We start from the raw sequence: 23,930 nt of genomic DNA, 5'->3' as shown, positions 1-23,930 counted from the left end.
ATTACATATTATGGCTTGGTATTACATAAATATACATATTTAGGGGTTTTTATTCTTTTTAACTTCTCCAAAAATGAAAAAAAAAACTTCTGCTGGGGAAGTTTACCATTTCAAATACACAGAATTAAAAACCCTTTAAGGATATATTTCGGGACGAAACATAACATTCTTAGTTCCAGGAACTAATAGAGGCACTCACCCCATACCGCCCACTGTAAATATGAGTGAACAAAAGGCAACCTTTCTCATACAACTACCTTGTATTGTAAAAATCATTCAGAAAGTAGCTTTGCCTTCATGCGGTGGAGTGGGACGATGACGACATGATTTGTCTCGAACTATAATTGTTCTGCACACGTCTAACAAGCCGTTCCCATGCAATTTGTAACCTTACCCACCCTCTTCCTAATCCTTTCAGGGAAAACCCGTGTCAAGTCTGACATGAGCCGCAATAAAGTCAGTAAAATGTTTATTTTATTGCACTTAACAGCAATTGTATAACATTAAAAATGTATAAAACGTGTGAGTATATATTTAAATCAATGAGCTGGAGCATAAATGTAATTAGTAATTACTAATTATTATGTAATTAGGCCTACATATTTCTTATCGCTGCTTTATGCGCAGTCTTACCTATCCTATACCTGCCAGATATTGATATTAAAAATATTTTCATGTTTTTACATATTTTGGTACATATTCAGCTTATTTTTCTTACATAAATATGTACATATTTCACACCTTGATATTACATAAAAATCCGGTCCCTAATTATCAGGCAGTACATCTCACTTGACGTTATGTAACAGAGGAAGAACAATTGTTTGTATGCATCTGAGTCTGACTAGTGTAATATGTAGCTAGTCGGCGATGTATGCAATGGAGGGGGAAAGGAACTAGCCACCCTACCCCATTATCTCCTGGCCTAATTGCCTCAGAAGTGGTGACTTCTCGGTACCACTTGTGAGGTTCAGACCTATCTTCGGACAGTTGACTAAACAACAATGTCTATTCAAACTTCCGAGACTAGGGGATTTGTTACGCATTGCAGAATTTTTCGTCTTATTCACTTTCCTCCATGAACAAGATTTACTGTATACTAAACATAAGTAATTTAATTCCATGAAAGTACTCACCAGCTTGAAACAAAAAGCCGTAATCGAGAGGAGGTGTTCCACATTCACCGTGATTTTCTAGTCTTAGATTACACCACTCAATGGGAAGAAGTGTTCCATCTGGCTCATACATGTAACCCAGCTCCATCCTGAAAAATTATGTACTTCTATTTTCATGAACCTTTGAACAAATGTGAAGTTGTCAGTAGAATATACTGCAACATATTTACACTTTCCATAAACCAAAATAATATTAAATATAGTACATTCTACATAACACTATACAGTAAAACACTGACACAAGTATGAGCCAATTTGATGAACTGTAACATAATGGCAAATGCATTATGAAAGAAGAAACACGAGGTTATAATAAAATCGCTATTATTATCCACTGGCTGCTGAAGGGGAATTCTGGTGCTGCCCTCGCTCTGGAAGTAATTTAGAGTCTAGACACAACTTAAATACTGAAATAAATCTCGTCGTACAAATGAAAACGTAAGTAATATCCTAAATTGTTTTCAGAGGGAGGACAGCACCCTCTATACATGATGGAAGTGAAATAACCTTGCAGATTGAAAGAGACGATAGGGTACACGTAAATGAATAGAAAATCTGTATTACGTTTTGTGATTAAATGCATGGTTAATTAAAAAATTAAGTTTGAAGTTTCAGCAGTCCGGCAACATCGTCGCTAAAACGCTCTACTCGTATACAGATGTAAGAAGTCAACGAAGTCGGCGAGTCTCCGTACGTAAGCTGCTAAGTTGTCAAGACGTTGCCACGCGTTCGCTTCTTGCAATTTACGAGTTTTTTAAGTTAAATTTTCACGAAAACCATGCACGCTATTGAAATACTCCAGAGGGATAAATTATTCTTTATTAGATTTCCTATCGAAATGGACAAAAATCACGATCCTACTCGTAATAGCTACCGGTACTGAATAAGAGACTGTTAAATATTTGGGAGGGGGGGGGGAACATTTTTTCTGAAAAAAAAAACAATGAACTTTCCACCAGTATGATGATATAGTTCTTTGTAACATACAACATGAGCTATTCGCTCTGGAAATCTGCAAGTCTATTTCACTTCCACTCTGTATATTACGTATGTAAACCTGTATGGTGGTGGTGGTGTTGGTGGTGGTAGTGGTAGTAGTGATAGTAGTAGCAGTAGCAGTAGCAGAAGTAGCAGCAGTAGCAGCAGCATAACCAAATCCAAGCGTGACGTAATTAAATTTGTATACTTTTTTACTTACTTTTGTAATAAATAGGAAAAGTATACAATGAAACCTCTCATTTATGGACATCGAAGGGACGTAACAACCTGTCCGCATCTGGGAGGTGTCCTTTATTGGGAGGGAGCTTCCACAATCTAGCCTAACTGTAACTTTGCTTTGTCGAGTACACTTGGCATTAAATATTTTCTACTCAAAAGTAGCCTGCAACTATCGTATTAATTGAAGATCTTCAACAGTGTTGCCAACTCGATTCTTAAAAAACCGCTATGAAACAGTGCAGAAACAGCTAAATTGCTACACTGCCAATGTAAAATGAAATTATTTTTCCGCTGTGGGTGCTAAAAATGCCCGCTAAATTCAAATAACAACAATACAAATTTCATAAATTTTACTCGCTAAACTAGCGGTCATCAGCACAGTGAACCCTCGAGTTAGCGTCTCTTACCAGCGGATAAGAGAGGCACTAGCATGCATCCGTGGCTACTGGCGGGTACACTTTCTACCTTTCCCTTCTGCACGACGGTGCATATTGCGATACTCTTACTCTTCCTACCCGTTACCCATTTCATCGAGTTCTGACGATTACTGCGCTAAACGAACACAGAAAAATGCCAGATCTCACGGGAAGTTCGTTGAATTGGCAACACTGATCTTCAGCATTACTGCGATTAATAGCAAATTTCGATGGTGTTTGGATAAAGGGAGATGTCATAAATACGAGTTTTGAGATAAATGAAAATTAAACTTAAAACCCTTATTATAAATAATTTTTTACACAAATAAAACGCATCAAATACTAGTAATGTTTTGTTTCTAGCACACCCACTTGTAAAATTTAACTTGTGTATTTACCTCGGGAACAGAACTCCATTTGCACAAAAAGTGACTTAACCTCCTTTACCCGAACAACATCGATTTAATCGATTCCTTCATTGTCTAGTAAGTTCATTTATTGACTTTTGAGAGGTCAAATAGTCAAGTTTTTCATCTTTTTCTTCAATCTCACTACACTCATTGTTAGATGTTAGTTCTGTTGCTCGTAATTGCATCACAATTCCACTTACGTTCAATAAATTTTCTCAATATATACATTGCTATCGATCAAGGTGTATTCTTTGGCTTTAATGTTCTTATTTCCTGCCTAGTTAAGGAGCATATGGATCGATTCCTGCACTTCTTCAGCGTCATCATCTTGTTGCTCGACTTTGTTTTCATTAGTAAGAAATCTTCTTTTCAACAAACACTTGTAAATTGTATCATCGATACATTATTGTACGTACAGTATATTAAGATTTTTAAAAATATTATTTTCAAAATATACTGTCTTGCAAAAAATATTGTAAAATACACGTTTGTAAAGTTCATTACAAAATCTCAGAAATTTAAACATTCGCTCTGCTCGTTTTTCAAACGTTTCCTCGATTTTGTGAAAACACTTACCAACCTTCTATCGTAATATACTATTGCAGAACGAAAAGTTACATTTGTTCGGATCAAATTTCTGCAAATTTAAAGGACAAAATTAAAAATTTTCAATCATTTATTATCGTAATACACTGCTCTCTTAAACTGGCTGAGCATATTAGGAATTCAATCAATGGCTTTCCTAAAACACGCTGTGAAATGTTTCATATAAAACAATTTTTACCTCGGAAAGGAAGCAAAAATGAGCAAAACTGTATTAATATTTTTTTGTTTGAAATATCCCAAAGAATAACTCCCTGAAATTAAAGACATTACTTACTGTTTACTCCGTATAGACCGCACAATGAGCTAAAACATGTGTAAGTGTACGGATACGTTCTGCCTCCAGCCCTCCTTAAGCCATAACAGTAGGCTACATTATGCAAAGAGCCTATAATGATAGTAATTAAGACGCGAGTATGTTTGTTTATGAAACGAACGCAAGCGAGTTTCATAATTTTCATACGAGCGTCTTAATTACCATTATAGGCAAGTTTCATACGACTTTTTATGCTCGAGCATATTTCTAACTTGAAATTATTCAGAAGTATTCGTTTTATTCGCATCTGACTGAAGAGGGGAAGTGACCTTGTGTATAGCTCGTAAATTGTGAAATGTGGCAGACGCGAAAGTATTGATTTTTTCCGAGGAACAATAATATCATGTCCACACCTGTGGAGTTACGGTCAGCGCGTCTGGCTGTGAAACCAGGTGGCCCGGGTTCGAATCCCGGTCGGGGCAAGTTACTTGGTTGAGGTTTTATCCGGGGTTTTCCCTCAACCCAATACGAGCAAATGCTGGGTAACTTTCGGTGCTGGACCCCGGACTCATTTCACCGGCATTATCACCTTCATATCATTCAGACGCTAAATAACCTAGATGTTGATACAGCGTCGTAAAATAACCCAATTAAAAATAATAATAATATCATTGACGTTGATATAATCTGGAGAATAACATGAATTAATTTTGATATAAACTGGAAATTGATTTAGAATTGAAAAACGAGATGACAAATTGAATTTATTTGAATAGTATTTACAATTAACGCTAATTATTATAGTAACAGAACATAACCTTTTGCGACAGTATTGGATTTCCAGCCTCCGTGACGTTTCCCTCGTTGTCTTTCGATTGCATATCCGAGAATAATCGAAAACCTGAACTTTAATGAATAGGTGTACTTTAATGACATGCATTAAAAGACTGCTACCAGGTGTATAATTATTACATTTCGGCATGGTCGAGCATAAACATCTGTTAGCGAAGGACGCGTCTTTGCACATGACTACAACTGTACGCTAACAAAGATGTAACTTCCACCGAACAACTCCGTTATCATCATAGTCAAATATGGGTCACTGTTTATTTTAAAAGTATGTCAGTATCTTTTTACGTTTATGGGACAATATTGCGAGAAGTTTATGGAATGAAGTCGTAAATCTATTGTATACTATTTATTTAGTTACAGTACTTCGTTAAGGTCATAAATATATCTTATAATTGCCTTCAGAATAACAGAAAGGAGAAAATATCAGTAGTACATTCACAATAGACATTATATTGCTCTGTGGTTTTGATTATTACATAAAATATGTTAACTGTCTTTGAAAATAAAACAAAATCACAATTATAAAGCAAAGGAGACTGTAATTACTCCATATTAATAATGGACATCTGTTAAGAAATACGAATAAATTTCCACGTAATGAGTATGACGGCCAGTAGTGTCAGAGTTGTAAGCTCCAAAACTGGTTGTCGAGCTGAAGATTGCACTCGGAGAGTGAGCTCGTTAAGCAAATAAATTTTCAGATGCTAATATATCAATGACAATATAATAATAATAATAATAATAATAATAATAATAATAATAATAATAATAATCATCATCATCATCACTAACAGGGTTACAATGTAAACTACATCTTCCTGTGTCCAAAGTGTTTAAATTCTTATCTTCTTCCTCCATTCTTCTCTTGTCTCCCAATCCCGTTCTTCCAAGCCTCTCTCCTTTATTCCACTTCTTATATCGTCCATCCAGGTTTTCCTTGGTCTTCCCCTCTTTCCTCTTCCTGGCGGAATCCATTCCAAAATCTGTCTGGGCAATATTGTTTCTGGCATTCTATGTACGTGTCCATACCATTCTAATTGCTTGTACCTAACGAAATCTAACAATGTACTATTAACTCCCATTTCTTGTCTAATGGTTGTGTTTCGAATTTTTTCCAATTAATAATAATAATAACAATAATAATAATAATAATAATAATAATAATAATAATAATAATAATAATAAATATTTTTTTATTTGATTATTTAACGACGCTGTATCAACTACGATGTTATTTAGCGTCGATGAGATTGATGATAGCGAGATGGTATTTGGCGAGATGAGGCCGAGGATTCGCCATAGATTACCTGGCATTCACCTTACGGTTGGGGAAAACCTCAGAAAAAACCCAACCAGGTAATCAGCCCAAGCGGGAATCGAACCCGCGCCCGAGCGCAACTTCAGACCGGCAGGTAAGCGCCTTAACCGACTGAGCCACGCCGGTGGCTAATAATAATAATAATAATAATAATAATAATAATAATAATAATAATAATAATAATAATAATAATAATAATAATAATAATAATAATAGAATACAAAATACATATTTAACCAGTATTCAAAGTTTTAATAGTAAACATTTGGTTGGAAACAAATAAAATAAATTAACTTCTTAAATCCTATTTTTATTATAAAACCTGAAATATTGTTCTATTATTTCTCACAAAAACTATCAATGTTTCTTCACTTTCCAATAACTGTGCGCTTACTGCTTGAAACGTGACATTTTCTATTGTCCACTAATACTTTTATGTTAGATGAGATGCTATTTGCCAAACAAATTCGAAGGCTGTTTTTCAGATTGATGTCAGGAAGCCTCCTCTGTTCTTGTTTTTCAACTGTTTCAACACGGAAAACCCCTGCTCGCAAACATAAGTGCTACCAAACATAGAAATAACTTCAGCGGCGTTCTTACGTAACTGCTGAAATTGTGTTTTATCAAGGTCTTTATAGAATTCAACCATATCAATAGCATTTGTCTTCAGTATTTCACAGAGGCGACGATGTCATTTAAGTTCAATGAGTTGCGACTGTACAGCATGGTCGCACACAGTTTTGATATCTACTGAGAGTGGAGTTTCGAATACAGCTAATTCAGTGTCAAGGCTGCCTAAGTTTGCTAAATTCGTGAAGAAGATCAGATAATACTGTAATATAGTATTCTCCAGTGAAGAGAGTTTAAATACATTGCATTCATCTTCATCACTTTCCAATTTAATGCGCTTTACCAGATCAGCACGTTCCTCACCGTCTATATTTTTGTAATCATTCTGATGCTTTCTCTCGTAATGACGCTTCACATTGAATCTTTTCATTGACAGGAACTGTTTACAAAATTAGACACTGTACATTATTCCTCACTTTTGTGAACAAAAACACGTTCTCCCAGCTTGGGTCAAAGAAGGAACTAGAACAGGCCTGCACAAACAGCGCTCAACGAGCGCGCGCGCTCCTTCGGAGCGGGAGAGGAAGATACGTCAGAATGACATAGACTTGCAATAGGTAGAGGAGAGGGAAACGACCACTCAGTTATCTAGTGGAGTGCAGTGTGTAGGCCTATTCTCAGTAACTGTTTCACGTTGCTTACCTACTGCTACAGTACAGTATGGAGGAATCTAAAAGACGGAACATAACATTTAACATTTAACGATTTACAGCTCGAACTTACTGATCTTCATTGTGATCTAAGAGCTAAAGATCGTTTGAATAATACTACTAGCCTGGTTCAGTTTTACATGACTAAACATTAGCAATAATATCCACGACTACACAGGCTGGCTGTGAAAATGACTGGTATGTTTGGCTCAACATTTATATTTGTGAGCAACTGTTTTCTATAATCAACTTTAATAAAGGCAGACATCGAACATCTGTAACTGATGTTTCATTATGATCAGTAGGCCAAAGCATAAAACTTCGTTTTCATCTACTGATAAATAAAAATATAACAAAATTATATTGCACATTTAAGCATCTATAGAATTTCTATTACTTCTGTAAAACAAATATTTCTTTATTAATTAATAATAGTCCAAGATAGTTTTGCAAATACTGAACGAGAATTCATTTCATAAACACTAGTAATAGTACTTCCTTTTGTGTATATTTTGTACGAGATCCACCCCTTCTCCAGTCCACCCTTATACAGAGCGCAGCTAATATCTGTATTCCGCTCATGAGCTGTGTGCCGGCTCGGAGAGCGCAAACCTTGTGCAGGCCTGAACTAGAACTTGAACTCGATTCTTCCAGCGCTCCTGCTGTAGACGCAGTCATGCTTTGAACATTATTATGTCTGTGGAAACACCGGAGCACGCAAGGAGTCATAGTGGAGCGCTCCGCTCCGTTTAGTCTCTGTCTGACAACGCTGTATGACCAATCGAAAACTCTCGAAATATAGTTTTACATTAGAAATTCCATAAAAATCAGCTGAAACAATTTCCCTGAGTAATTATTAATTAATTATATTGCTGCTGCATGACATAATTACAAAGAGTACACAGGAAAAACTATGACCCTATTGTTTGGGGTGTGCTGAAGGAGACTCGCAAGGACTTGCGCGAGTCCTTTTATATTTGTTCCTACACCTTTGTTATAATAGCTCTCGAGGAAAAATCAATAAAATAAACGCACTTTCTTAATTTAACCATCTCCTATTCTTCATTCTGCTAAAGCGATCGATTGAAAATATAGGAACTTAAAGGCTTTTGCACTGCTTGTTGGACACTTTCTACAATTATGATTTCCGAGATCTCGTAGAGGAAAACTCAATAGAAAAGAACAATTCTTCTTTCATTAACTATAGCTAAAGCCAAAAATATCGCGGATTCTATCACCATTAGCAGCGCGGAAGATGAAAGAGGCTTTAGCGTAATGAATGGCATTGCCACTTGTGAAAGAAGTCAAAGAGGTAAGCTTACAGCTCTGATGACATATATAGGGCTTACAGTCTTCCACTTGTCCAGTTTAATGGATATTAAAATTATCGGAAAACTTACGAGAGAATGGGACGCGGCGCCGTTTGTCCCGTCCTGGTTGAGAAATCATCGATTCGCTACTGACACTCGAGTGCGTCCCGCAGCTAACAAGCAAGCGTTCTGATGGGGGCAGATAAAAACGTAAAAATTTTTTCTTCCACCATGTTAATAATGTCAAAAGAAGTGCTTATACAAATTTTGGCCACTCGACTGCAATTACGAGGCCGTCCAGAACGTGATTTTCCTTGGGGTCGTTTATAGAAAAAAGCACAATTTCATGGAAATATTTATTGAAACAGATACAGCAATTGTTGCGCTATTTGTCAACATATCCGCCAATGGAATTGAGACTTTTTCATAGCATGGGATCAATTTTTGTGTCGTAGAAGTCAGGCGCCTCAGTCCGGAACCAGCGTTTGACTGCGTCTGCACCTCTGTCTATCTTTTTATATATATATTTTTTATTTTATTGGGTTATTTTACGACGCTGTATCAACATCTAGGTTATTTAGCGTCTGAATGATATAGAGGTGATAATGCCGGTGAAATGAGTCCGGGGTCCAGCACCGAAAGTTACCCAGCATTTGCTCGTATTGGGTTGAGGGAAAACCCAGGAAAAACCTCAACCAGGTAACTTGCCCCGACCGGGATTCGAACCCGGGTAACCTGGTTTCGCAGCCAGACGCGCTGACCGTTACTCCACAGGTGTGAACCCTCTCTCTCTATCGATCCTATGATATGAGAAATGTCTCAATTCCGTGGAAAATATGTTGAAAAATAGCTCAACAAGCTGTGTCCATTCTAATAAATTTGTCCAATGAAATTGTGTTTTTTTCTTTCTGTTAACGGACCCTGGCGAATTAATTTTTTTACGACCCTCGTAACTGCGGTGAGTGGCCAAAATTTGTATAAGCACTTCTTTTGACATTATTAACGTGGTGGAAGAAAAAAAAATAACTTTTTTATCTGTCCCCATCAGAACGTTTGCTTGTAAGTTGGACCCATCGGTGAACGAAATGGCAATGTGGAACCTATCTTAAATGTAAAAAGTTATTATTATTATTATTATCATTATTATTATTATTATTAATTTAAGTAACCATAATTTCCTCTACCCCTACTCCGTATCTCTCCGCTGACAACCCCGCTCTTTCTTTTTCTGAACTCTTTGTTAAATTACTGCCAGCAACCCCCGTACCTACTGCAGTACCGTATTTGCTCGCGTAATTTGCGCCCCCGCGTATTTTGCGCACCCTAATTTTTAAGGGATTATTTTGAACTTTATTTTTGCTCCGTGTATTTTGCGCACACATTTTACGTACATATTTTTTTCAATGTAGTAGGGATTACGTACATATTTTTTTCAGTGTAGTGGGGATTTTCCTTCCCTACAGTCCATCGTAGGTCATTCACCAGCAACTGAAGTACCTACTTCAGAAAGAAACCCCAAAGTCCCGCTACTTTAACAATGCTTGTCCTTGGTAGAGACAAGTTACCGGTATAGAAAATTGAGATAACTCAGAACAGGACCTCTTATTTGAAAAATCCGCATATTTTACGCACCCCAATTTTTCAGTGGCCAAAGCTAATTAAAAAGTGCGCAAATTACGCGAGCAAATACGGTATGTAAAGTTTGCTATTAATCGAAATCGGCAATGTCATTTTATCGATGAAGATTTGATATTTTAAAACAGACTTTGTCTGGCAAAGCTCAGTATCCCAGGAATATTATAAATTAATTTATTTTCCAAAAGTGTACATACAGAGTGTTTCAAAAGTGATGGCCAAAAATTTAGGTATGAAAAGTAAAGACAAAGAAAAGCAAAAAAATTTCCAGTAAACATGGGTCCCCAAATTAACCGTTTACGAGATGTCATTTTGTGCTGGTTGGGGTCCCCTGAATACTAAGTACTAATTCCAACAAAAGAAATGATAATATTATTTAATTTATCAATCACGAGATAGTAAAATTAATAATTTTGGCTTCAACATCATAGAAATGTGATTAAACATACACAAAATAAACTTTTTTCTTTTAACAACAGTAACGTTTCAGGATAAACAACGTACAGTTACCCTTAAAAGGAATGATACGACTCTTGTTCGTCGGAAGTTAAAGTTCTACAGCGCGGTTCACTCGATATCGACGTAACGATACATAACATGAGAAATACAGCAAGAATTGTTACGAGGACCACAACAAGGACAAGGACCAAAATAAGAATCACGAAGAAGACAGCCATTTAAGGCCACGATTTCACAACATAGCTAGGGTCAAAAGCTATCATTGCTTCTCTGTACCGAATGGCAAATGCCTACTATGGGATCTACATTCTATACTGCTGTTGTCACTGTCTTGTCTCGATAGCTCATATAGTAGCGTGTCGGTTCCACTGCTTAACCGAAACGTCTCCTGTTCGATCCCCGGTGAAACTTTTTTTTATTGAGGTGTAAGTAATTTCTTCAGAGTTCCTAGACTATCTAATTTGTCGAATAATATGAATAATTTATGCCCAATTTCTGGGACTTACAAGTGGGCTGAACCTCGTTAAAAAAATAAATCTTACTTGAAAGTTAAGAGTATTTTTCCTCAAACAAAAATCACAAGAAACAAAAAGAGACCTGTCAACTTAAAATCTTGTCCACATGCCATCAGCTTCTATTACAGCTCTAAGTCGGTCCGGCATGGTTGTCACGAGATTGTGGAATAAATTCTAATCCCCGGCGAGATCTTCCCAGGTTTCAACAACTTGATCCCACAATTCGTCTCGATTTCGAGGGCGTCGGTGGGCATAGGTGGCTATCGTTCTCTTTTTCAATTCCGCCCTTAAATTTTTGATGACATTCAAATCAGGTGACTTCGGAGACCAATTAATGATTTCGATCTCGGGTCTACTTTGAAACCATCTTTGAATGCTTGCGGCATAGTGCACGGGATGGTTATCCTGTTGGAACAGCAATGTTCTTTCGGGAAAACGTTCTAGGGGCGGAAGGAAGGAATATATTTTCCAGAATGTGCTCGTAAGTTACCGTATTAAACCGGCCATCGATGCGTTCTATAACGCCAGATCCATCGTAAGACATCCACCCCAACACGATATCACAGTCTACTATATACAGTCACGAAGCTTGAGTTTTGAGGGTGCTAGAAACAATAGACTGTGACGATACTATTTTGCATTGCCCGTAATGAGGCGATATTAGCGATCCTAGTGGTGAGCAACAATCGAATGTTTGCATATTTACTACGTATTGAGCTTCGCGACTATATACTAGACTGTGACAACATGCTAAAGCGCCCCGATCTTTCACATCGGTGCACATAGCGCTGATCATGTGGGAGACCATCCTCACGATAGACACGGACAGGACTTTCGTAATCACTCGAGATGGTTGTTTCGTCGGAGAAAATTACATTTCTCCAATCGAAATCCAGTCGATTGGTAACGAAGGCAAGACGGTCGACAGCTTGTGCTTCCCCCAATATTTCCATTTGCGCAGCCCTCCGGCTCCTAATACCGCGGTTCCTCAACCTGCTGATCACAGTCTGTGAAGAACCGGGAAAGTTAGATGCTGCTCTTATTTCGTTAGCAGTCCGAAAGGGGTCCTGTCGAACTTCCTCGAATAAGAGAGCATCCTCTTCCAATGAAGAAATCCGGGGACGCCCAGGAATAGGGCGATTTTCGACCTTCCCTGAATTTTGGTAACGATGAACCCACCTCTCGGCTGTACTTCCAGAAACACCGACCAAAGGCCAGCAGATCTAGCCCCATATTCAGCCTCAACTAGAGCTATAACTCGCTGTCTCACGTCACGTCGTTTCGCCATTAAGATGAGAAATGAGGGATGATGATAATACTTTAGTGTAGACAATGACTATTTAACGTGATATAGAATTATTGAAATAAGGGTCATCTTGCACAGTAAGAGTTAATAAATCAACTCTAACTTAAATATTTAAATAACAGGATATAACAGGAAGTCCAATTGTTGCGAAGCTAATCAAATTAAATCTAATTACATTAAGTAAACAAACCCCAAGTTATGACACCACATTGCTACAGCTAAATTGTAGGTTATTAACATAAGCATTGAATAGGTCCGTGCTTATGTATTGGACGACAAAACCAAACATCGAAAAGTTCGAATCTTGCCGAGGAATGTAACTTCTTGCTTTTTATAATGTAAATAAGACTTATAACTACAATCATTCATATTTCTTAATATTTCTTAATATTTATAGCCAACATTGAATTTGTAAAGAAAAGACTTTAGAAATCTCATATGGAATTTGTGATCTGTAGTGACATAAACATAGGTTATCTCTCGGAACTTTTCCGTAAAAGTAAATTAAATTCACTCCTTGAAACTGGAAATCATGGTCGTAGACTCATTTCCTCACCAGCATACAAGCTGAAGTAGCACAGCCATTGATAAAAGTTTTGTACACTGAATTAGACTGAATTCCTATTCGGCAGCACCTATAATCAATGGCTTGTATGAAAGTGATAAACAAATCCTGTTTCCAATGTTACTGAACAATTTCAAAATATTAATTTAAAAACTAAAAAAGGGTCGTAAATGCTGTATCTAGTGATTATTTACATTTATGTCTACAAAATGAATTTTGGAAAAACGTATATGTTACTAGTACTACTGATATTAAGAGTAAATGTATTGTATTTTTCACTTCATTTCAGAATCACTTCAGTGGATGTTCTCCACTCAATGTTGTGAAAAAATTCAAAAGTAAAATCATGTAGATAATGCAGGGACTTACAAATCTCATGTATTAAAAATAAGAATCTATATGTAATGAGCTGCAATGTAACTATCCTCATATTCTTAAATACTACAAGAAGTACAGTGTAATTTATCAAAATTTATGAAAGAGGGAAATAGAACATATTTGAATAGAAAAGCACAAAATCCAGATAATGCAATTAAAGCTATCCGAAATATTATTAAAGTTAAACTTGTAGATATCCTAAGAAAGATAATATTTTTTCATTAAAATTAGTGATTATAAAGTAGAGGATCCCAAATCTATTGCAAATTCTTTTAACGTCTTATAGTATATAGTACAGAAATATTATTGACAACTTAAACATTCAAGATTTCGCAAAAGATACTGCAATTAGTTACTTAACACATGCATTTAATAGTTAGTATTAATATATGTAATTAATCAATAACTGCAGCAGTGTTTATACATTCAATCATAACATGAATTAAATTGAATGCACATTAAATTAAACACGTAGATAAAATAGTTAAAATCAACTGAAGGGGTGAGAATGAAATAATCCAAAGCCACACTTTTAACAAAAATTGTTTTGTGCGAGTGCATTTATTACACATATGGGAAAGCTTCTAATAAAATATTGTAATAATTACTCAACAAATGACATGGCCTAAGGACTCTAAACCTTTGTAATCGTTTGTCTGTGTGGCTTAGGAATATATTTTTAATTTCATTTTAATTGTTAGTTTTTAATATATATACATATATATGCATTTACATTGTATGTGTGTGTGTGTGTGTGTGTATAAATGCATTCATTAGATTAACGTTTATAACATTATAACTTGTAATTTTGTAATTTCTGTGATCATTAACACAATCTGAGGACTTTGTAAAACTCTATTTCAACATTATTTAGAAAAAAATCGTTGATATAGACTAAGAATCGAACTCGCTCTCTTCTACGCAACACGCAGAGATCTTAGCGTCTGGGCTATTGCAACGACACGAAAACTTCACTTTCTGTGCGGAGTGTCGATCTAGTCATGAAGGTCCATTGTCGATTTAACTACACGATTTACGTATATATTTATCTCTTATTTACGTAATATTATCATATTTTTTGCAGTTTTTGAAGTGAATTCCGGAACGATGCTAGTAACAAACCAAATAGCTTGAATCTAAGTAACTCAATATTCGTTATCTTGTGTATCAGTGCTCTGGTCTCTGATCATGCACAGTGTTTTACATCTGAGACTTAGGAATATTCAATCGTCTCATTCCTTTTCAGGGAAACTGTACAATATGAACACACTAACTAAGAATTTTACAGCAGGTGTTCAAAATGCCGACCATGCACTTCAATGCACCTGTCTAGTCTTCTCCGCAAAGACCCAAGATTGCGCTCGAGCAATCCTACGTCATTTTTCATTTTCTGGGAGGCATCTATAATTCGATGTTGCAATTCTTCAGGTGTGGTGATGTCTGTTGTGTAAACGAGGCTTTTTGCATAACCCCAAACACATAAATCCGGTGCACTAGGTACAGGTCCTCCTCTACCTATCCACCATTCAGCATCTCGTCTGCTTAGATATAATGGAGCCAGAAGTAAAGTGCACTTAAGTTATTTTTTAGAAAATATGGTTGAATGTACTTAAGCTCCTGTGAAATTTTTATTTCAATTTTAGTATGTGATGTGGTTAAAGAATATATCCCTTTGCAACTAAAATTTTAGATGCTTTAGCTAAAAAATCAGGAGTTATTGCAGGAAAAACGACGATATGCATTTCTGGATAGTCCATACGTGCTACATGCCCTGCCCGTCTCAAACGTCTGGATTTAATGTTCCTAATTATGTCAGGTGAAGAATACAATGCGTGCAGTTCTGCGTTGTGTAATTTTCTCCATTCTCTTTAACTTCATCCCTCTTAGCCCCAAATATTTTCGTAAGAACTTTATTCTCAAACACCCTTAATCTCTCTTCCTCTCTCAAAGTGAGAGTCCAAGTTTCACAACCATACAGAACAACCGGTAATATAACTGTTTTATTATAATAAAAAATTCATGTTTAGTAATTAATGTAAGAGCTTTAATGGTGTAAGACTAAGGTAGTTTCCCTTTTACAGTGTATTATAAAGGGATGAAAGTTTCTACAAGTGTTATTATTAACCAGATACACCGGTGATAAACGTTTTGTGAATTTGGCTTTAAAAACATGGACGTTAGTAATTTCAACGGTGTGATTTCCCTTTGGGGAATAATTAAGCAGCATGTCTCGAAACATCGATACCAGAAAATTGAAGATTTGAAGAAAGCTATTAGGGAAGCATTCAGGGAAATCAAACCGCCTTTGCTGAGGAAAATTTCACATAAGACATGGCGCCGCATTATTTAGTGCCGCTACAATAATGGTCCCATACTGATGTTCTGGATCACCAAACAAGCTGGAACGTAAAGTATCAATCATTTTCACACATCTGCTATGACACGTTCAAATGAATGCACATCAACATACAAATAAGGAGGGGTGACAAGAATTTCGGACCTTACTGTAGAACAGCGGTGACCAAAGCGGGTGTCGTGATTACATCGCGTAATCACAGACATTCAAACGGTACGAGGAGTTTCCTGTACATTGCTGTATGTTTCACGTACTGAAGGCAATCAGTGGCGGTATCATGTCGCTCTACAAACTTTGTCTCAATAAGGAGTAAGAGGTGGTTTCGTAAAGAATGAGAAGGAGAACGTCTTTGTTGTCCTGTCAGACAAAATGTAATATGTTTACTTTGCTCAACGGTTCAATCAGGAGTATATAGAAACATTAACTGCCACGCTGAATAATGTATTATTATTATTATTATTATTATTATTATTATTATTATTATTATTATTATTGACCACTAAGTATGAGTTTCCTTAATTCTTCTGTACGTGCATGAATATTGATATTTTTAGATCTTCTCCCTAGAAGGATAAAATTATTAGTTTATCTTCTTAATCTTTAAATGAGGGTAACTATTTATTAGTTATTCATTTGATAATAATATTGTAGAAAAACTGATTCAATATTATGTGCTAACGAACTGTTAAACGCCTGGAATTGACATGTCTTAAATCATAGCCAGGAAGAGAAAGATGACATAAATAAATGTAAGGAAGTCAGCTGCCTAATTGGGTTTGAAATATCTTGTGCTCTAAAGCCTTTTAATAGAACAGAATTTCTCAAAAGAGTAATGATTAAAATAGCTTAAATTACTTGTCCATAAGAAGTTTTTAATTTTGAAAACTACGAATTTTTCGACAAAGTATCGAGAGATGAATTTAGAAAATTTCCTATTATATTCAAGAAAAAAAGAAGCAAGAAAAATCGTATATTATTCACTGGCTCTTGATGACAGCAGTGACATTACTGATACAGCAAAGCTTGACATTTTTATCCGCGGGATTGATCAAGATGTTAGTACAGGAACCACCACTGGTTGTAGTTTTCATACCAAGTACCTTTCCTCCATCTCCTTACTTCATAGGCTGTCTGTCGCATGTAATCACCGCTGTTGTAGAATATATGTTCTGAAATGGTGCTCACAAATTCCTCTAAGTTCCTCATATTTTCCTGGAGTTAAATGTTATTTACATTCTGAAAACTTGGTAACCCTAGACAGAACTGAATTATCAGATGAGGGCATTACTTGGAATCAAGGCTTCGATGAACGTTATATACCTAATTCAAAACTTCCAACATGGTTTTCCCAAACAATTCCTTAAATAATGTCGGTAGATTTCGAACACAGTCTGTATATGCATAACATTTCCATTTATTGCTTATCGACGTCTGATTACAGTGCGTTAAGCAACACGCAATAGTAGGGCGAACTCGATCGAACTTTTCAGCTGTACTATCAAACACGATGTTGCCTTAGCAACGAATACCCCCACCACCCCCTACCACTCCTGCTGTAACCGCACACGCTCTTGGAATCTTGAAGAGCCCATTCGCGATGGATGTGGAGTGTCAATTCAAATGTTTTTGGTTCCTTTGGAAGCGAGTGTGTTTCAGCGACAGATACGGAGTATCTATTCAATTGTTTATGGTTTCTTCCGAAGCTAACTTTTTACATGAGAGTCCACTCGAGGTTACAAAGCGTCAATTCAAACGTTTATGGTTTCCTCGAGAGCGAGTATATGAAACTGCGCCCCGCCGTGATTAAAATGTATGAGGAACCCCTGCTAGTTTCACAATTTGGTGACACTTTGATGATTTGATTTAATTTTGCTACTGCAATGGAGTTTCATACAGTGCTGTAGTTGGAAAAAAAATTAGGAGGACCTTTGAAATCTTCTTGATCAGACTAGACTCCATGCGGACTCATACTGCACTTATTTTTCAAGGTTATTTCTTCGACATGCAGTCTCCTCTGCAGAACTCCTTATAGATCACAGACGTTATTGTACAGTAGTGGCAAAAAAACCGGACCGACCCTTGTAGCTGATTTCAGAGCACGTTAGACTGGTAACTAAGACTTTCGTGGTTCGAATCCTGCCTGGAAAGGAAACTTTTTTTGTTCCTTATTCAAATTTATTCCCAATACTTTTCGATTGCTGGTAAAATTAATGTTCTGGGAATAATAAGTTAATTAAGTAGTAAAATATCGCTGCAATCGAAAAGTATTGGGAATAAATTTGAATAAGGAACAAAAAAAATATGTTTCTTTCCCAGGCAGGCTTCGAACCACGAAAGTCTTAGTTACAAGTCTATCGTGCTCTGGAGTGAACAAGGCTCTGAAATCAGCTACAAGGGTTGGTCCGTTTTTTTTGCCACTACTGTACATAAGTTAAGGAGTTAAACGCTGACAACGATGGCCCAACACTTTTTAGAAACAAAAGCCTACAATTGTTTTTAATAAAAGATAATTTATTTTCTTAGTGCAGATATCGTTCATTACACTAATGCTCCTTCGCATTCTGAAGTTGAAATTTGAATAGAATCTATAACATGTAACAAACTCTGAATCTTTGGTGGTTTAACGTTGCTGTCAGTATAATCCCTGTTGCCTGAATGTACTTTCGCTCGTCTTATCTTCACACAAGTTTGAGGTGCTTGTATCACTACAGGTTAGGCTTCATTTATTTGTATTTACAACAGTCAAATCTTTCAACAGTCTCTTTTTTCTGCCTTTCATTTTGTATCACTAATCTTAGATTCTAAATATAAATAGGATGTTTGTGTGGGATTGATAAGCCTTTGCTTAAGATTTTCTACCAGGTTTCTGTAAACCTGATGAGGGTTTATTTCAATTGTCTTTGTCCTGCTGTGTAGCTCAATATTTTTTATGCCAGATATCATAATCAAAATGAATGTTTTTCTAACATCTAACACCGTCCATTTCCAAGTTAATTAAAGACTAGTTGAACATAATTAATATGTTTTCGAGTCTATATGTTTTGTCAGTGCGGTAACAGCGTGTTCTTATTTTAGATGGTACGGCGTACCGGCCCAACTACAGCACTGTTTTCACAGTGATAACTAGAGCGGTGCAGACGGAGCACATGACAGACAGAATGGCATCATAGGAAAGGTTCCAACGTTACTCGGCGTGTTCCCTGTGTACATGCAACGGCCATGTACACGATGTGTTGACGTACAGACGACACAATAGAAATGACACAGTTTCCTAACTTTTCTGCAATTAATTTTCTATAGATCCTTTAATATGATTATAAATTTACAAAACTAATTAAACATGTCATCCTAAACAAATTATATATTCTTTATATGTATGATTTCATACAGTACGCAAGCAAAACCACTGTTTATTTGTAATAGCTTCATGTTATTTTATTCGCAAAAGCACTTGAATAATTGTCTTTCCTTTTCTTTACAATAAGTGTAAGTTATTAATGCACATGCGATCCGTCCTCGTTTTTCTTCCAAATATTGCTACAATGCACAACAAATGACATTTGTAAGTTATTAACAGAAAACGATTGTCGTCTATCTGATAGCATGATCTTATACGTGGACAAGCTTCTTTCTACGTCTGTTAAAACAACTGGGGTATACGTAAAATCCTGTAGGCCTACAACATTTTTTTCAACATCTGTCAGTTCTTCAAAGGTATCCTTACTGTATCTCAAGAAATACTGTCACTAATCTTGCAAAGTTTATAATATCCACAATTTTTTTCAACATATTTCTTATTTTCGCAGATATTATTTTGCCAGTTTTATCTTCTGCTTGAGTCCCTTTGTTCCAGATAATTCGCAATAGGGAAATTTGATCAACCAGTTTTGTACCAGATTTTTCTAAAGCTGTTATGCAATCAGGAATAAACCCTTAATTCGATTCAATGTATTCCAGTTGTTTTATGCTTGAATCAACCAACAGACGTTGGGCTATTGGTATTGCACATGCATCTTTCACATTAAATGATTGAATAACATTCTGGACCTGGTCGAAATATTTACAGTAATAACTGCAGGCCTTCAACCAGGAACCCCAACAAGTAAGTCATTTTTTTAATTATGGTTTATGTAACGACGCTCGCAACTGCAGAGGTTATATCAGCGTCGTCGGTGTGCCGGAATTTTGTCCCGCAGAAGTTCTTTTACATGCCAGTAAATCTACTGACATGAGCCTGTCGCATTTAAACACACTGAATTGGCATCGAACTGGACCGGGATCGAACCTACAACCTCGAGCGCAGAAGACCAGCGCTATACCGACTAAGCTACCAAGGCCGACACGAGTAAGTATAGGAGAAGGAGTAAGAGACACACCAGGACATATCGTCTTAAATGTTTTTACGCTGGCAGATGTTTAACAAATATCTTTTCCACAGCCCCTGCAAGTTCATCAACACCAGGAAACTGACGTCTAATTTACTCCTGCAGTACGATGCCAGGCATGGGTGAGACACGTTACAATCATATTGGGGAAATTGAGCTTCAGGTATTTACTAGTTTTTACCATGTACGGCGCTGCATCTGTCACAAAAATAAGAAAACCTTCTCGCTCTCAACACCTGAAGGCCACAGTAACTTCATAGCATTTTCAAATACAGTACATATTGAACTGTAATTCACTACATCTACTGTTTCACAAACAAGAAGATATGGTCCTCCTACATGCATTAAACTGACAACAACACTAACCACATGACGACCAACTGTATCTGTTGTCTCATCAACTGATACCTAAATCTTATTGTCTTTCAATGCATTTCTTATGTTATGCTCTGTTTACTGAAACTGATATTTTACACAATTTTCAGAATAGTTTATCTTCGTTACGACAAAAGATATTACCATTTTCGGGAATAAGTCTCTTAAACTTTGCCAAACAAATTTGCTCCTCGTACCACTAGAACCAAACTGATCTTACGTTTCTTCAGTATTGACGTTTGCTTTACTAAGCTGTACCTACTGCTTGCAGCTATCCTGTGTACTGCAGAGTCAGACCTCTGCGGGTACACAAGGTGAATTTACAACTCTTGCCCTGTTGCCGGTGTGTCAAACAACTGCTCCCTTTGCACGGCTCTAGTGATAACAAAAGCGGGAGTTAAAAGTGTATAGTTCTTTCTGCAGGAAACACGGCGTTTCATATACGAAGCTATATTTACATATTCGGTCCCCCTTGGCAGTTTATATTTTTCAGCCCCGTTCCTTACGCGATTAATTACAATGCAGTCACACAGCGTAACTTAAAAGGCTTTTTACTTTCGTCAAAATCACTATAAAAATAGGCTTTTGAAATAGCAGTTAACTAACATTTTTGATACATTAATTTTACGCACTGTAGCTTCCGTCGAGCTCACCCAGCCGTGAACGTGCTTATTACGTCTTTATACTGTACTTCAACCTGTGACAGAGCTAGTAGAGCGCGTGAGGTAGGGTAATGTCATCCCTTCCATTGCCACTCTCCCTACTTTGCTCTTATAGTTATGCTTCCCCTCTCAAGAAAATCGAGAGCAGAGACATGTGACGTCACAGAGGCAGCAGTTGGAAATGTCTGCTCTACTCCATATCTCTCGCCAGCTCGGATTATATGCAGAGTACAGCAAAGGCGTTTAGACCAGGCATCGCAAAAGTCACAAATTCATGACGCAATATAAGTACTACCCGCTACAGTCGCTACACACAAAGTGAAGACAGGGGGTGAGGAGCATCGGTCGCAGTGAGGTAGAGAGAAGCGGTTTGTGATCGTCACTACCTTCCGTGTTCATAACAAAGAAATAACAGGAGAAAGAAAGAATGAAATTATTTTTAGAATTATATTACTTTCATCTGCATTCTTTTATTTTCGGATTACAATATTTCAATTCGGTAAGATCTCAAAATTAGAGATTGCCTCATAATTAGCCATTGCCAATTTTGCACGAAGGCTGACATCTGTTAAGCGTGTCTTTTTTATTTTAATACGTTTAATTAAAAAAACACAAATACCTTCGTAGAACCGAACATAGTTGCGATTGTGGCAGCAAATGAACTAAGACGTGAATACTTAGAGTCAATATTTTTAAACACATCTAAACTGACACAATTCTTATGTTTGCTTTTCACAAAGGTGTCATTTTGGAGATCAGCAATTTCAAATTGTAAATCTGGTCGTACCTTCAGAATGGGTGTACTAAAAGGATTTGCAAATAGAGAGAAATCATTTTCCATTTATTTATTTAAAATCACAAAATCTTTCTCTAAATTCTGAAAGTAATGATTCCGGGATGTCGCAGTATTTATCTATTCTTTAATCAGAAACATTTAAAAGTGACTTCAGACAAGAAAAATGTTGAAACTCGTTTTCTTTCAATTGCACTTTCCAAACATGGAAAAATATTTCACCTCGTAATACATGTCAACTATGTTCTGATCACTTCCTTAAAGTCGGCAGTTTAGTCTGTTCAGCTGTTCAGAAATATATTATGAACGCCAAATCAGTATTCAGATAATACTGAATAACAGAATGAGCCACTACTGACAGTACAGACAACGCTAGAGGAAGGGGTTCAGCGCGGAGAGGATGATGTCACGTGGAACTTACGTCAGAGTTCAGGAGCTGTTTCACGATGTTTTCGATGCCTGGTTTAGATGGTCGTTGGACCGACTGGATGAATGTTGGTAAATTTTCACTCTACGATTACTCATGCTTTACAATATTAACTTAAACAATCACTAAATCACATACTAACATACCAGGTTACATCACTTCACATATGCAACATGCAACTGCGACAAATGTAACGTAAATACATCAACAATAAGAATTGTTATTACTCGACCAAGGCGAGTGGAGCCGCGGGCGTAATGTGAACTATCACTATGCGGTATTACGAACGCAGGAGCAGTAGCGCCACGGCTCCGGACTGCAGGACTCCACTGGCCTTGGTCGAGTAATAACAACGGATCAGTGCAGTTTGAAAAATGAGTAAGGGAGTTGTGGTTCGCAATGATGAGGTACGCTAAATTAAACCTTAAGTGCAAGGCAGTAACTGTTAATCTGTCAATCCCTTTCTATATTAAATGTCATTATAGTCGCTATTTTTGTAGCATAATACCATACAAATATAAATGATCACTGGTTTGTTTTAATGAATGCTAGCCTACATGTTTATTGTTGATTTGAGAATGAGAAAGCCTTCGCGCGCCCTTTCACAGATGAAATTGGTAACTGCTTTTTGTTGTAGCAAACGTATTCTTATATGTGCTTTCGCCCAAGACATTTTCTCGGAAATAATTTATTACATGATAAAAAATTTTAAGTACCGATACCGATTTTAAAGTTTATTTTTCCTCACTCATAATCATAGGTGGATTAGAAGAATTTCCTTGGGGAGCACTATAGGACGATAAAATAACATAATTCTTAAATATAATCCCCTGGTTTAGTTGTCTCATGAACGATGCCTTATTGGTGTTACTTATGAGGTTCAAACCTGTCTTCGTACAGTTGACTAAGCAACAACATGTGTTCTTATCATGAGCATTTGAATGCGCCCACACGCATAAACAAATAGGCCTACATATCTTTTCTTATACGGAGAAGCCTGAAAGTTTGCACCGCAGTTAGTGTTCGCCACTTCTGTTCTGTGAAAGGTATTTGTCGCCAAACATTCGCGCTTTTGTACGAATACAGCACGCTACACCGAAAAACTTAACCCGGGCTATGGTAATGATCACAATGGCATTTGAATAAATTATGGCGAAATGAGTCCGAGGTCCATCGCCGAAAATTACCCAGCGATTCTGCTTCAATTAGTTGAGGGAAAACCTCGGAAAAACCCAA

The 23,930-nt window shown here is 36.7% G+C and overlaps 1 protein-coding gene across 2 annotated transcripts in view; it reads right to left on the bottom strand.

The window, feature by feature from the left end:
* The window catches only part of LOC138707778 (uncharacterized), a 69,007-nt gene that overhangs the window by 7,874 nt on the left and 37,203 nt on the right, over positions 1-23,930 (bottom strand). The window contains exon 7 of one of the 2 annotated variants that reach the window (XM_069837679.1): positions 1,133-1,264. In XM_069837679.1, the coding sequence (XP_069693780.1) occupies positions 1,133-1,264 (132 nt within the window). The remainder of the gene's footprint in view (positions 1-1,132; positions 1,265-23,930) is intronic. The other variant, XM_069837678.1, reaches the window with a different exon arrangement.

Source organism: Periplaneta americana, chromosome 10 (assembly GCF_040183065.1).
Source record: "Periplaneta americana isolate PAMFEO1 chromosome 10, P.americana_PAMFEO1_priV1, whole genome shotgun sequence".
NCBI classification, from domain to species: Eukaryota; Metazoa; Arthropoda; class Insecta; order Blattodea; family Blattidae; genus Periplaneta; species Periplaneta americana.
The sequence above is the reverse complement of the archived record's forward strand: the minus strand, read 5'-3'. Positions and strand labels throughout refer to the sequence as shown.